Source organism: Trichosurus vulpecula, chromosome 4, assembly GCF_011100635.1.
Source record: "Trichosurus vulpecula isolate mTriVul1 chromosome 4, mTriVul1.pri, whole genome shotgun sequence".
In the NCBI taxonomy this organism is placed as follows: Eukaryota; Metazoa; Chordata; class Mammalia; order Diprotodontia; family Phalangeridae; genus Trichosurus; species Trichosurus vulpecula.
Genome location: NC_050576.1, coordinates 107,116,889 through 107,129,530, shown reverse-complemented (window position 1 = coordinate 107,129,530; position 12,642 = coordinate 107,116,889). Strand labels below are relative to the sequence as shown.

At 45.0% G+C, this 12,642-nt stretch overlaps 1 protein-coding gene across 1 annotated transcript in view; it reads right to left on the bottom strand.

Moving 5' to 3' along the window:
- The window catches only part of MFSD4A (major facilitator superfamily domain containing 4A), a 67,789-nt gene extending 57,129 nt beyond the window's left edge, over window positions 1-10,660 (bottom strand). Inside the window, exon 1 of the mRNA XM_036757298.1 lies at window positions 10,431-10,660. Within this exon, the coding sequence (XP_036613193.1) occupies window positions 10,431-10,660 (230 nt within the window). The remainder of the gene's footprint in view (window positions 1-10,430) is intronic.
- Between the last annotated feature and the right edge of the window lie 1,982 nt (window positions 10,661-12,642).

Sequence of the window (12,642 nt, the reverse complement as noted above, 5' to 3'; positions counted from 1 at the left end):
TGTAGTGTTAAATGACATCCTGATTACTAAAAGGTCATCGGAAAAGTGTGCTCCAGAAGAAAGTACAAAGGCAGAAGTATAGAATCATCAAATATCAAGGGACCTCAGCAGCCATCGGGTCTGTCTGGCACTTGCAAACAGATGCCTTCTACAATACAGTATTAGATAGGCAGCCATCCAGCATCGGTTTAAAGACTTTTGGGTTTTCCCTTTTGTTCTGATTTTTCTTTACAACATGACTAATGTGGAAATAGTTTTAATATGATTGTACATGTATAGCCTACATCAGATTGTTTGCTGTTTTGGGGAGGAGGGAGAGGAGAGAGGGAGGGAGAAAAAAAATTGAAACTCAAAATCTTATAAAGTGAATGTTGAAAACTAATAAACATATATTATTTTACATATATATATATATAATTTTGGTGACAGGAAACTACCCCTTGAGGCATTCCATTCCACCTTTATATATAGCTCTAATTGTTCAGAAGTTTTCCTTAAGTTTGTCTCCATGGCTCCTGATCCTTGCCTCTGGGGTCCAAGCAATCACTCAGGCAGCAAGCATTTATTAAGCACCTACTTTGTATGTGTCTCCAGCTGTGCTAAATACTGGGGTTACAAAGAGAGGCAAAAGACATTTCTATCTCTCAAGGCACTCCTGGTCTAATGGAAGAGACAACTATTTACAGACAAGATATAGAGAGTAAAACTGGAGATAATTAACAGAGGGAAGGTGCTGGCATTAAATTGGGAAATGCTTCATGTAGAAAGTGAGATTTTTAGATATGACTTGAAGGAAGCCAAGAGACAGAGATGAGAAGGCAGAGAAGCTCAGGCATGGGGGACAGCCAGGGAGAATCTTTGGGGTCTGGAGGTAGAGAGTCTTGTTTGGAGAACAGCAGCAAAGAGCCTAGGGTCACTAGATCACAGAGTACATAGGGTGGAGTTAAGGGATCTGATTATGAAGGAATTTGAATGTGGGAGGACTTTATATTTGATCCTAGAAGTACTAGGGAGTCATTAGAGTTTACTGAGGGGTTTGGGAGTTAGAGGAGGGTGATATGGTCAGACCCATACTTGAGGAACATCAATTTGTCAGCTGAATGAGGAGTGGAGAGAGACCAGAGGCAGGGAGTCCAAGCAGCAGGCTATTGCAATAGTTGGTGGCTGAGGTCACAAGACTGGTGGCAGTGTCAGAGGAGTGAAGAGGACATAAACCATATATGAAAGAGGTTATGAAGGTAGAAATGGGTAGAAGTGACAGGTCTTGGCAACTGATCTCTAACACTATGGGAGTGTTAGAGAGTGAAGAGTTCTGGATGAACCTAGGTTGCAAGCCTGGGTTACTGGGAGCGTGGTGGTATATTTGACAGCAATAGTAAAGTTACTTTGGGGGAAAGATAATGAGTCGTTTTGGATGTGTTGAGTTTAAGATTTCTATGAGACAACCCAATTCGAGATGTCCAATAGGAAGGTTGGAGATGTGAGATTGAAGGTCAGGAAAGAGGTTAGAACTAGATAAGGAGATCTGGGAACCGTCAGTATAGAGATAATCATTGAATCTATGGGAGTTGATGAGCTCACCAAGTGAAAAAGAAGGAGAAAAGAAGAAAGCCCAAGACAGAGCCATGGGGGACAGCCATTGTTAGTGGACAGGACTTGGATGAAAACCCAGCAAAGGAAACTGAGAAGGAGAAAGGGAAGTAAGATAGAAGAGAAGAAATTATCAAAAAGAAATGGCTGATTGACAGGGTCAAAGGCTACAGAAAGGGATGAACAGGACAAAACAAGAAGGATGGACATTGAGAAAAGGGCATGAGGTGAGACAGACAGATGTCTCATGGCCTCTTTCATATTAATAGCTTTCCTCCCTCAAATCTTCTCTTCCCCAAGCTAAGCACTTCAGCCCATCATCAGTCATTAAGCCTTGACTATAAATCATGGCTTTAAGCATTAGGGCTACAAAGACAGAAGTGAATGAATTTCTATCCTCAAGACCTTATTTTCTAATGAGGAGATAATATGTCTATAATAACTGATATAATTATGGGAGGGGGGTCCACTGAGGGAGGGAACCCACTGAGGGAGGAAAAGCTAGGAAAGACTCCATGTGGAAGAAGGTGGTACTTGAGCTGAATGTTGAAGAAAATTAGGATTTCCAAGAGACTGAGGTGAGCAAAGAGTGTGTTCCAGGCATGAGAGACATCCAGTACAAAAGCATGGAGATGAGACATGGAGTGTTCTTTGTATAGAATATGGTGTGGTTGGATTACATAGTGCATGGAGGGGAGTAATGTGTAAGAAACCTGGAAAGGTAGGAAAGGGTCAGGTTGTAAATGTCCATAGGAGTTTTATGTTTGATCTTACAGGCAATAGGGAGCTACAGCAGTTTATTAAGCAAGGAGAGTGACATGATCAGACTTGGTCTTTAGGAAAACCAATTCTGCAACTGTGTGGAGGATGCATTGGAATGAAGAGAGGCTTGAAGAAAGGGAGACCTAATAGGAGTCTACTGCAATAGCCCAGATGAGGGATGATAAGGGCCTGTACTAGGGTGATGGCAGTGTGAGTCAATCAATCAATAATCATTTATTATGCACCTACTATGTGCTAAGTGCTGGGGACACAAAACGAGGCCAAACCTTGCCCTCAAGGGGTTGAGAGGAGGGGAGAGATGTGAGAGATGTTATAAAGGCAGAAACAATATTGGGTGACTGGATATGTGGGGTGGGTGAGAATGACGAGTTGAGAATGACACTGAGGTTTCGAACCTGGGTGACTCTGAAGGATGGACAGGAATAGGGAAGTCTGGAAGAGGAGTGGGCTTTGGTGTAAAGACAATGAGCTCTTTTAGATGTCTGGAAATTTCAGATGCCTATGGAATACCCTGTTGGAAATACCCAATAAGCAGTTGGTGATATGGGACCAGAGCTCAGGGGGAATAAGGGGCTGGATTTAGAGATCTGAGAGTCATCCTTATATGGTAGGAACTCAAGGCCCATAATGCAAGAAAATCATGAAAAATGAGTCAACAACCTGGTAAAGGAGATGAACTCAAGACCCTTATGTGCCCTGGTCCATCTTCTCTGGGAATTCTCAATGTTCTACCAAAATAAACACAATATTCCTGATATGATCTGGACAGAATACAGTGGGATGATCACCTCCCTATTCCTAGACATTACCTCTCAAGGCAGTCTATAATCACATTAGCTTTCTAACTATAGAAAACAGGGCAATGTAGTAGATAGGCCACTGAACTTGGAGGCAGGAAGTTTTGGCACTGTTGTTCAATTCAGACTCTTCATGACCCCATTTGGGGTTTCTTGGCAAAGATACTGAAGTGGTTTGCTATTTCCTTCAATAGCTCATTTTACAGATGAGGAAACTGAGGTAAACAGGGTTAAAGCGACTTGCCCAGGGTCACACAGCTAGTGTCTGAGGTCAAATTTGAATTCAGGTCTTCCAGATTCCATGCCTGACACTGTGCTACCTAGACAGGAAAAGCTGGACACAAATCCCACATTAGACTCTTAATAGCTGTATGACTCTGAGTAAAGCATTTAACCTCTCTGTGCCTCAGTTTCCCCATTTACAAAATGAAGAAGTTGGACTCAATGGCCTTGAAAATCCTTTAGAACTTTTGGTCTCTGATCGTGTACATTAGTGACTCCATTTGCAGTTACAACTCCCTAACTTCCCAGATCTTTTTTTTTCCCCAGAAGAATTGCTGTAGAGCCTTGTCTCCCTCATCTTATATTTGGGAAGTGGATTTTTTTTTTGAAATCAGGTATAACACTGAAGTGGCTGAGAGGAAACTCAACTGCTATAAAAGGCTGGAGTATAGAAGTGTGACACAGAGAAGAAAGCCCACCAAACACCTGATAGATGCCTTATTCCAGCAATCAGAGCCCTCTTCAATTTGGGGTCAACCTTCCTAGATTTCTTTCCTATTATTTCCCTTCCCAGATTTCCCATATCTCTCATGCCAGTCAAATCGGACTCTTCTCTCTCTCAGTTCCCATCCTATTCTCTTTGGCCTCCATGTTTTTCCTCATCCCCCTTTACCCCTTCCATGCCTGGCATGGACATCTCTGCCATCTTCCTTTCCAACAAGGCTGACTTAGATGCTGCTTTCTGCATGAAGCCTTCCCTAATGCCCCAGTAAAACTGATTTTCCTCTTTGGAAATTTCTTCTAGGTCTTTGCCTGGATTTCTCTTTTTCATTTGTCTCTCTCATGTATTATAGTAATCTGTGTATTCATCCTTGCCCTTAGAGTGTAAATTCCTTGAGAGAAGGGTCTGAGTCCTATTTATCTTTGCCATCCAGCCCCTAGCCCAGTGGCTTGCATCTATCAGTCTGTTGAATCAATGAATGAATGAAGAGGTTGATGTAGACAGATTGGAGGAAGCTTGAAAAAGTTTTAAAGACCCTGCACCCTGCCCTCTCTTACCCTAAATATACTCTTCTTCTGCATCTCTCTCTCTCTGTGTCTCTGTCTCTGTCTCTCTTTGTGTCTCTCTGTCTTTCTCTGTGTCTCTCTCCTTTTCTCTTTCTATCTCTATCTCTCTCTGTTTTTCTTTGTCTCTTTCTGTCTCTGTCTCTGTCTCTCTCTCTCACACACACACACACACACACACACACACACACACACACACACACAGAGTCCTTTATTCTATTCCCATCTCAGACAATCAGGGACCAGCCTGGGGCCTCAGCTAAGCCAGGCTGGGTGGATGCACCCAGTACTCAGGCAGAGGCCCAGGAAAGGAGGCCCTCCAAAGAAGGACAATGAAACAATGCTAGATTTGGAGCCCGAAGACTCCTGACACTTAGAACCTTGTGTGACTTTAGGAAGACCTGTGTGTAGGAGTCTCCGTTTTCCTCATCTGTAAAATGAGAGACTTGGAGGAGATGGACTTTAAGGGACCTTTCAGCTCTAAAGCTACACTCCTTTGCTTGTCTTCTCCCACCAATCTCTCATCCTCAAGACCTGTTTCTCAGAGATCTGTTATCACCCCCCTTTCCAGGGATCCTGGCATTCCAAAATGAGACTTTTCAAGACCTAATAGCCTTTCTGGCCCAAAAGAATGACTCTCTCACAGTGAAATTTCATGTACTGTGACACCTGATGGGGAAGCCTTTTTTTTTTCTTTTTTAGATTAAGGAGAGGGAGAAGGTCATGGACACCAGCAGTGTAGAGGGCCTCTCCATCTGACCAGCCCTGGGAGCTCTGTCCCTTCATCTCGGCTGGGGGCCTGTTTGTTTTTCAGGTAACCAAGCTCATTCTCGCATTTTGACTTGGGGTGGCTGGGAAGAGATCCAGAATGTAAACCCTCCACTATTCCTGGGGATCCAGGGGGCCTTGTGTCCCAGCAGGAAGCCCTGAAGCCACACATAACTTCCTTTCCAGCATGGGTCACAGCACTGGCTGTGTGTGTGTGTGTGTGTGTGTGTGTGTGTGTGTGTGTGTGTGCTCTATGCAAAGTCAGAGTTGACATTTATTTCTATGGTATGTTAAATTTTGTGAACTATTTTGCAGATGCCTTGTTTGGCTTTTGTAGCCACTTTAAGGTAGGGATAGCAAGTCGTACTATTTCCATTTCTCAGATAAGGAGACTGAGGCTTTTGCAAGTCAAGTGACCTGCTCATTTTTTATAATGCCCTTGAGTAGCTGAGGGAGGATCTGTATTGGGGTTTTTTTGGCTCCAAGACCAGTGCTCTATCTATTACGCCACACTGCCTCTGATATCTACTGATTGATACCTACCCCTGCCCCCAAATTTAGTCTGATTATATCCGCACACACAGGAGGCAGCTAGGTGACTCACTGGGCAGAGTGGATGCCAGTTGGGTCTGGAATCAGGAACACCTGAGTTCAAATCTCAGCCTTTTACTACCTGTGTGATCCTGGGCAAGTCACTTAACCTCTCTGTTTGCCTTAATCCACTGGAGAAGGAAATGGCAGGATGGTCCATAGGTCATAAAGAGTCAGACAAGACTGAATAACAACAAACAACAGCATATATTCACATAGACACGTGTATACATAGGTGTGAGTATATGTATATATGCATGAATTGAAGGGTAAACTGAAAGAAGCCAGTTCCCCATTGCAGTAACAACAGCACAGACCCAGATTCTTGCTGTGGCTCTGGCTCTAAATATGTAAGCAATGCCCTTTCTCTCCTTAGGTCTCAGTTTCCCTACTTGTATAACGCGGTGATTGGATGAGGTCATCCTCAAGGCTCTTTTCAGCTTTAAAATCCTGATCCCTATCTGTGAGCCAGTCCCTTCTCCTTCCCAGTGATCAGCTGATCCCAGGAGGCTGACCTAAGCTTGTGCTTTTGAAGTGGAAGGTACCTGAGGTGTGTGTCCAGTCTAGTAGATTGTATGGTCCTGTTTACATTACAGGACCAATTTTTTTTAATTAGTAGCTAACATTTACATAGCACCTTAGGGTTTGCAAAGAACTTCACAAATATTTTTTCATTTTACCTTCACAACAACCTTGGGGTCAGGTGCTGTTATTGACAGCCTCATGCCACAGGCCTAGAGAAGTTATCACTTGTCTGAGATCACATAGCTAGTAAATGGCTGGGGCAGGATTTGAACTCAGGTCTTCCTGATTCCAAGTACAATATTCTATTCACTGTGCCATCTAGGTGTCAGATCAACCACCTTTTTGGGGTGACAATATAGGTACACCTCAATTTATGCAATGGAGGTTCCAGAAAGGTTTTAGGTAAATGAAATTTTTGCCAATAAAAACACATTTTTCACTGGCTTACATTATCTCTTTAGATATTATTTTGTTTAATTTCTGGTTTTTCTCCAGTGGACAGTCTGGGGTGTGCTGGAGCCAGCTTCTGCTAGTTCTTGAGGGCTGATTGTTAAATTTTCAGTAGGAGCATTTGCACCTCAGAAATTGGTGAATGCCACAAATCAAGGCTTGATTTATTGTTCTGTTGATTGTTTGGACTTAAGAAAATGATAGAGAAAAATGTTAAGAATTCAAGTTAAACATTTTCTTTTTGAGGAGAGAAGGTAGGGCAATTAGGGTTAAGTCACTTGCCCGAGGTCACACACCTAGTAAGTGTATCAAGTGTCTGAGGCTGGATTTAAACTCAGGTTCTCCCGACTTCAGGGCCAGTGCTCTACTCACTGCACCATCTAGCTGCCCCTCAAGTTAAACTTAAAAGTGTATTGTGGTACATTTTCCCCCCAAAGAGCTGGTTAGTAAACATTTATCAGCACAGCATTGAATATAGCCCATGTAAGCTTGCCTTCAGTTTCTTCTTCGGTTTCTCAGTCTCTTAGTAAAAAACATTCAAGGGCACCAGTGGAACTGCTTTTGTAAAGGTCCTTTCTCTCCTTCCCTCTTATGACTCTGAATAAGGTTTCCTTTCATAATTTTGGATCTTCTTAAAGTGAAGCAGACCTGCAGGCTCACCTCTGTTTCTTCCTCCAACCACAAAAATGTCTACTCTGACAACTCAGTGAGGTTAGGGGTGTTTCTCATGTTCCTCCACTCCCTCTCTGGGAAAAGTCACCCATGCCTTGTACTGCCCCTGTTTCCTTTGGGATAGAGCTAAATCTACTGCTTCCTTCATAGACCAGTCCACCGGACAGAGGGTTAGATGGTCTACAAGACCTTAGTCATGGACTGGGATTGAGGAAAACTGGATAAAATAGCACCAACTCATCCCCACATTTGCTATGTGATATGGGTTAAATCACTCAACCTTTCTTGGTCTTAGTGTCCTAGAGGTATCAAGAGGGAAGAATCTCACCCATCAACACTCCCCTCCGCACTCCCACTCCCACCCCCTATGACGTCTGGAGGATAATAGGCTGTACAGAGGGGGCAGTTAGGCAATGCAGTGGATGAAGTGCCAGGACTGGAGTGGGGAAGACTCCTCTTCCTGAGTTCAAATCTGGACTCAGACACTTACTAGCTGTTTGACCCTGAGCAAGTCACTTACCCTTGTCTGCCTCAGTTTCCTCATCTGTAAAATGAGCTGGAGAAGGAAATGGCAAACCACTCCTGTATCTCTGCCAAGAAAACCCCAAAGAAGGTCATGAAGAGTCAGACAGGACTGAACAACAACAACAAATGTTGTGTAGAAGAGACTTCACACTACTAGACAGTCAACATATTCTAGGGGAAAGCACTGGACTTTAGGTTAGAGGACCTGAGTTTCAATCATAACTCTACTACACAGTGCCTCTGTGACCTTGAGTGAATCACTTCATGAGCCTGGGCCTCAGTTTCTTCATCTGTAAAGTAAGCAGGTTGGAGATGATCTAGCTCTGACACTCTGCTCAATGATTTGGAGATGTTCCTGAGTGGGTTTCAAGGAGGCTTCTTTATTGGGAAGGCTACAGAGGTGGGTAGCACAAGAAGAAAACAAGTGATATCAGAAGGGGGAGCAGAACCCTGGCCTCCAGGACAGAGAATCTCAATATCAGATGAGCCAGCACTTGACAAACTGTTCCCCATCTCCATGGACTAAGAGGCAGAAGACCAATGTTCTAGGCTCAGCTAGCTCTTTCACCAAGTTTTTATGTGACCTTGGACAAATAACCTTTAAACATTCCTGGTTCATGTCAAAGTCATATGTCCTTTCTGGGTCCTCATCTGAAAAAAATTAGGAGGCTGAACTAGATAATTTATTTTTCTTTTAAATAAAATTATTGGTAACTTTTGGTTTTATATCACCTTCATTTCCAAATGAATCCTTTCCCCTACTCCCCTACTTCAGAGAGTCATTCATTGTAATAATTGATAATAAAAAGAAAGGAGGTGTTGGGGTGGGAGGAGCAGAGTCAACATCACAGTGCGACAGAAAGAGAAATGAAATTGGAAGGCTTGGGACCTTAGTTCACACCCCACCGGGGACACTTACTACCTGTGTAAACCTGGTAAGTCGCTTTATCTCTAGAGGCCCATTTTCTCATGCGCAAACTGAAGGTGATTTCCTGACTTCCCTTTTCGATATCAATCTCTGTGCCTTTACAGGGATGTTGTGAAGAAAGCTATGATGAACCTGACCATATAGGCATCATTCCAAACACACAGATACCACCAATCCCACTTGCCAACTCTGTAAAGGGAAGGGTGTGTTCCTCTGGGCCAAGCTTGACTGTTATAATTAAATAGTGTTCTTTTTTGTTTTGTTTGTTTTTATTCCTTCCATCTACATCAAAGTTGCTTGAATGGTTTCTAAGGGGTCTTCCGACTGTAATGCTGTTAGGATTCTATACAGGTCAGAGTCTCTCCCCCTGCCCTCCAACCACCAACAGTAGCCTAATAGGGCTCATCACATGTATATAGGTGGGAAGGAAGGTTTTCTATTTCCTGGGATGCCCCATCCCCATCCCGCCCCAGCCAAAGGTCAGGTTTTCTCAAGAGGAGAGACCCAAATAAAAGTTCTCTCAGCACCTGGGAGAGGTAATAGAAAGTGCACAGTTTATCACAGTGGAGTGTATGGACATTGATTTTCCCTCAAGGAGACTTGCCTTTATGCCTTGGGGCTGTCTGGAGGGAGGGGTACAAGCTGGCACCTCCCTTCCACCTGCCCTTCAGCTGATACTTTCACCTTTGACAGCCTCCCATGACACAGAACTACAGAATGTTACACCTGAAGGTAGTTCAACCCTCTCCTTTTACAGGTCCCTTTAAAATTCACCTCTGACAGCAGGTAGGTAGTTACAAAAACCTAGATCCTTCTGTAGAGAAGGGGACAGTATAGTGACCTCATTCAGATTCCGCACCCCCCCCCCCAACCTTCTATTCTCTAAACTGAAAACCACGTCACCACCACCACTTCCATCTCCCCCTACCTCCCTCTCAGGTGAGGATGGGAGGGAGGAGAACTGGTTTTAACCACACTCTAGTAAGATCAAGAAAATAAATAATCCAGAAGTCACCTTGGAAACTGCCAATATTTCTACTGGAAAGGAAAAAATTTCTGGGGATAGTAGGCATAGGAGAGAGAGCCATGGAGGCTAGAAACAACTGGAGCAGTTGGAGAGGAGAGCAACAGAAGCGTCAGAAGACAGGAGCAGCCTGCATCCAGTCCAAGGCTCTGGTGAAGAGATGACGAGGGGTTGCAGAGAGGAGATGGAGGAGGAAAACAGAACCACAGAATGTTAGCACTGAAAAGGGCCTTAGGAAATCTAGTCCAAAGCCCTCGTTTTTAAAAAGTATCTGAGAGGCAAAGAGATTTGCTTAAGGTCCCCAGGTAGCAGTGGTAAAGCTAGGATTCGAACCCAGATCTTCCTATTTCCAGCCCAGGGCTCTTTTCCTCCGAGCTTAAGAAACTGAGAAGGGAAGGAGAGAGAATAAATAAATGGGGAGAGGGAGAGTCGGGGAAGAAGAGAAGGGGAAGGAGAAGAGATGGAGGGAGGAGGAGAAACGACCACTCACGTCTTCTTGAAGATGCCCCCCAGAGCGCTGCCCAGCAGGAGACAGAATTGCTGCGAGAAAAAAACCCAGGAGATCTGGGGCAGCGAGCTGTGAGTCTGGCAGCGCAGGTCGGACACCGTGGGCCCCAGGAAGCCGATGCAGAGGCCGAAGCTGAAGAAGACGCTCCAGTAGGTGAGCGTGGGCTGCAGGTTACGCCGGAACAAGCCCGAGATGTGGCCGTGGCAGCCCATGGCACTGCTCCCCTCTCTCCCCCGCCTGCCCCGGCCGGCCGGACTCCCAGGGCTGCTAGCTAAGAGCGCCGAGCGCCTGTGGGGGAGGAGCCGGGGTAGCCCAGGGGGCCGGAGCTCGCCCCGCCCACGGGCCCCGTAGGGCCTGGGGCGGGGAGGAGGTGGGGGGTAGAATGCGGGTGGTGTGGGACTCTAGCTCCGGCTGTCCCTAACCCCCCATCCTGTCCCGCTCCTTCCTGGTGCGGGCGAGAGTCCCGCCCAGCTCCCTCCCAGGCACCACAGACTGACAGAATGTCAGAGCTAGAAAGGATTTTAGAGGTCCTCTAGTCCAACTCCCTCGTTTTACACATGGGGAAACCGAGGCCCAGGGACGCACTCCTAAGGTCATACAGCTCAATAGTGTCAGAGCGCGAACTAGAGCCCGAATCTCCTTGTATCTCTCCAAATGTTATATCGTCCTTGGACTTAGCGCATTCCGCTAGCGGAGTGTAAGGTTCTTGAAGGCAGGGACTGTTTCATTTTTGCTTTTGCATTCCCTGTGCCTGACACCGCGCTTTGCGAAGGAGGCTCAGAATAAGGGTTTGTTCAACTGAATTCCGGTTCAGCCCAGGTACCTCTTTATGCAGCCCTGGGGTTGAGAGGGTCCTTAGATGCCATACTGCAGCCCAGGAAACCGAGGTCCAAGTGGATGGGAGGGAGTTGGCTACGCATTCGTCTTCCTGGCAGGAGAGTCAAGAGCACCCAAGTCTTCCAACTACTTAGCCTTGAGCGAAGCAACCTTAAAATAAAGCAGAAGCATTTTAGGCCGCTCCCTAGTCCCGCGGGGCTGCTCAGGGAGTTGAGAAGACTGCAGCTAGCTATAGCCTAGAACGGACACCTCCTCCCCACCTCTCTGGAGCTTCTTAGGGTTCGAAAGAGGACCGAAACCCCTGTCGTCTTTTTTCCCACACTCCTGGACTGGAAAGGGGTGCTGGAGGGCTCATTCTCTCTTTCCTGTTCCCTTCCTCGGGGGTGGAAAACTGGGCGAAGTCACTAGAATGATACCATTGGGTGGGAAAGGATCCACTTTTCCAAAAGGAAGGGGACTTGGTAAGATTTAAATAGCGTTGGGTAAAAAGATAGATAGATAAATGGATAACTAGATAAATAAATAAATAGCGTGGAGTAGAAGAAAGCCCTGGACTTGTAGTTAGAAGTACTGGACACTACTGAGCTATAAGAAATGAGGAGCAGACGGACTTCATAAGAACCTAGAGAAACATATGATCTGATGATGAGTGGAGGGAGCAGAACCAGGAGAACACTGTACACAGCCACAGACACATTGCTTCTGTGATGACTAACTCTGATAGACTTGGCTCTTCTCAACAATGCAAGGTTCTAAGACAGCTCCAAAAGACTCATGATGGAAAAAGCTATGCACATTCAGAGAAAGAACTGCGGAGACTGAATGCAGATTGAAGCCAACTATTTGCTCTCTCTTTTATAGATTTAATTTAATTCTTGCTTTTGTTTCATCTTTCTCATGGTTCATTTCATTGATCATAATTCTTCCTTACAACTTGATTATTGGGAAAATAAGTTTAATGTGAAAATATATGTAACACCTATATCAGATCACATGCCGTGGGGGGAGGGAGGGAAGGAGGGGGGAGGAAGGAGGGGGAGAAAATTTGGGACTCAAAAACTTCTGGAACTGAGGGCTGTAAACTAAAAAATAATGATAATTAACTTTTTTTTAAAAAAAAAGAAGTATTGGACTATCATCTTGGAGCCAGTATTTACTAGCTTTGTGACCTTGAAAGCTTCACTTCACTTCCCTGAAGCCTCAGTTTCTCCATCCGACTTCACTAGAGTGGTTGTGGAAATTCAACTTCTTTTTATTTAGGAGGGGGAGGGAGCCAATTACATCCCACTTAAGGGCAGATTAGAGTAAGATAGCAGCTTGCTTTTATATAGAGATTTTGAGGTCCTCTCAGTGAGGG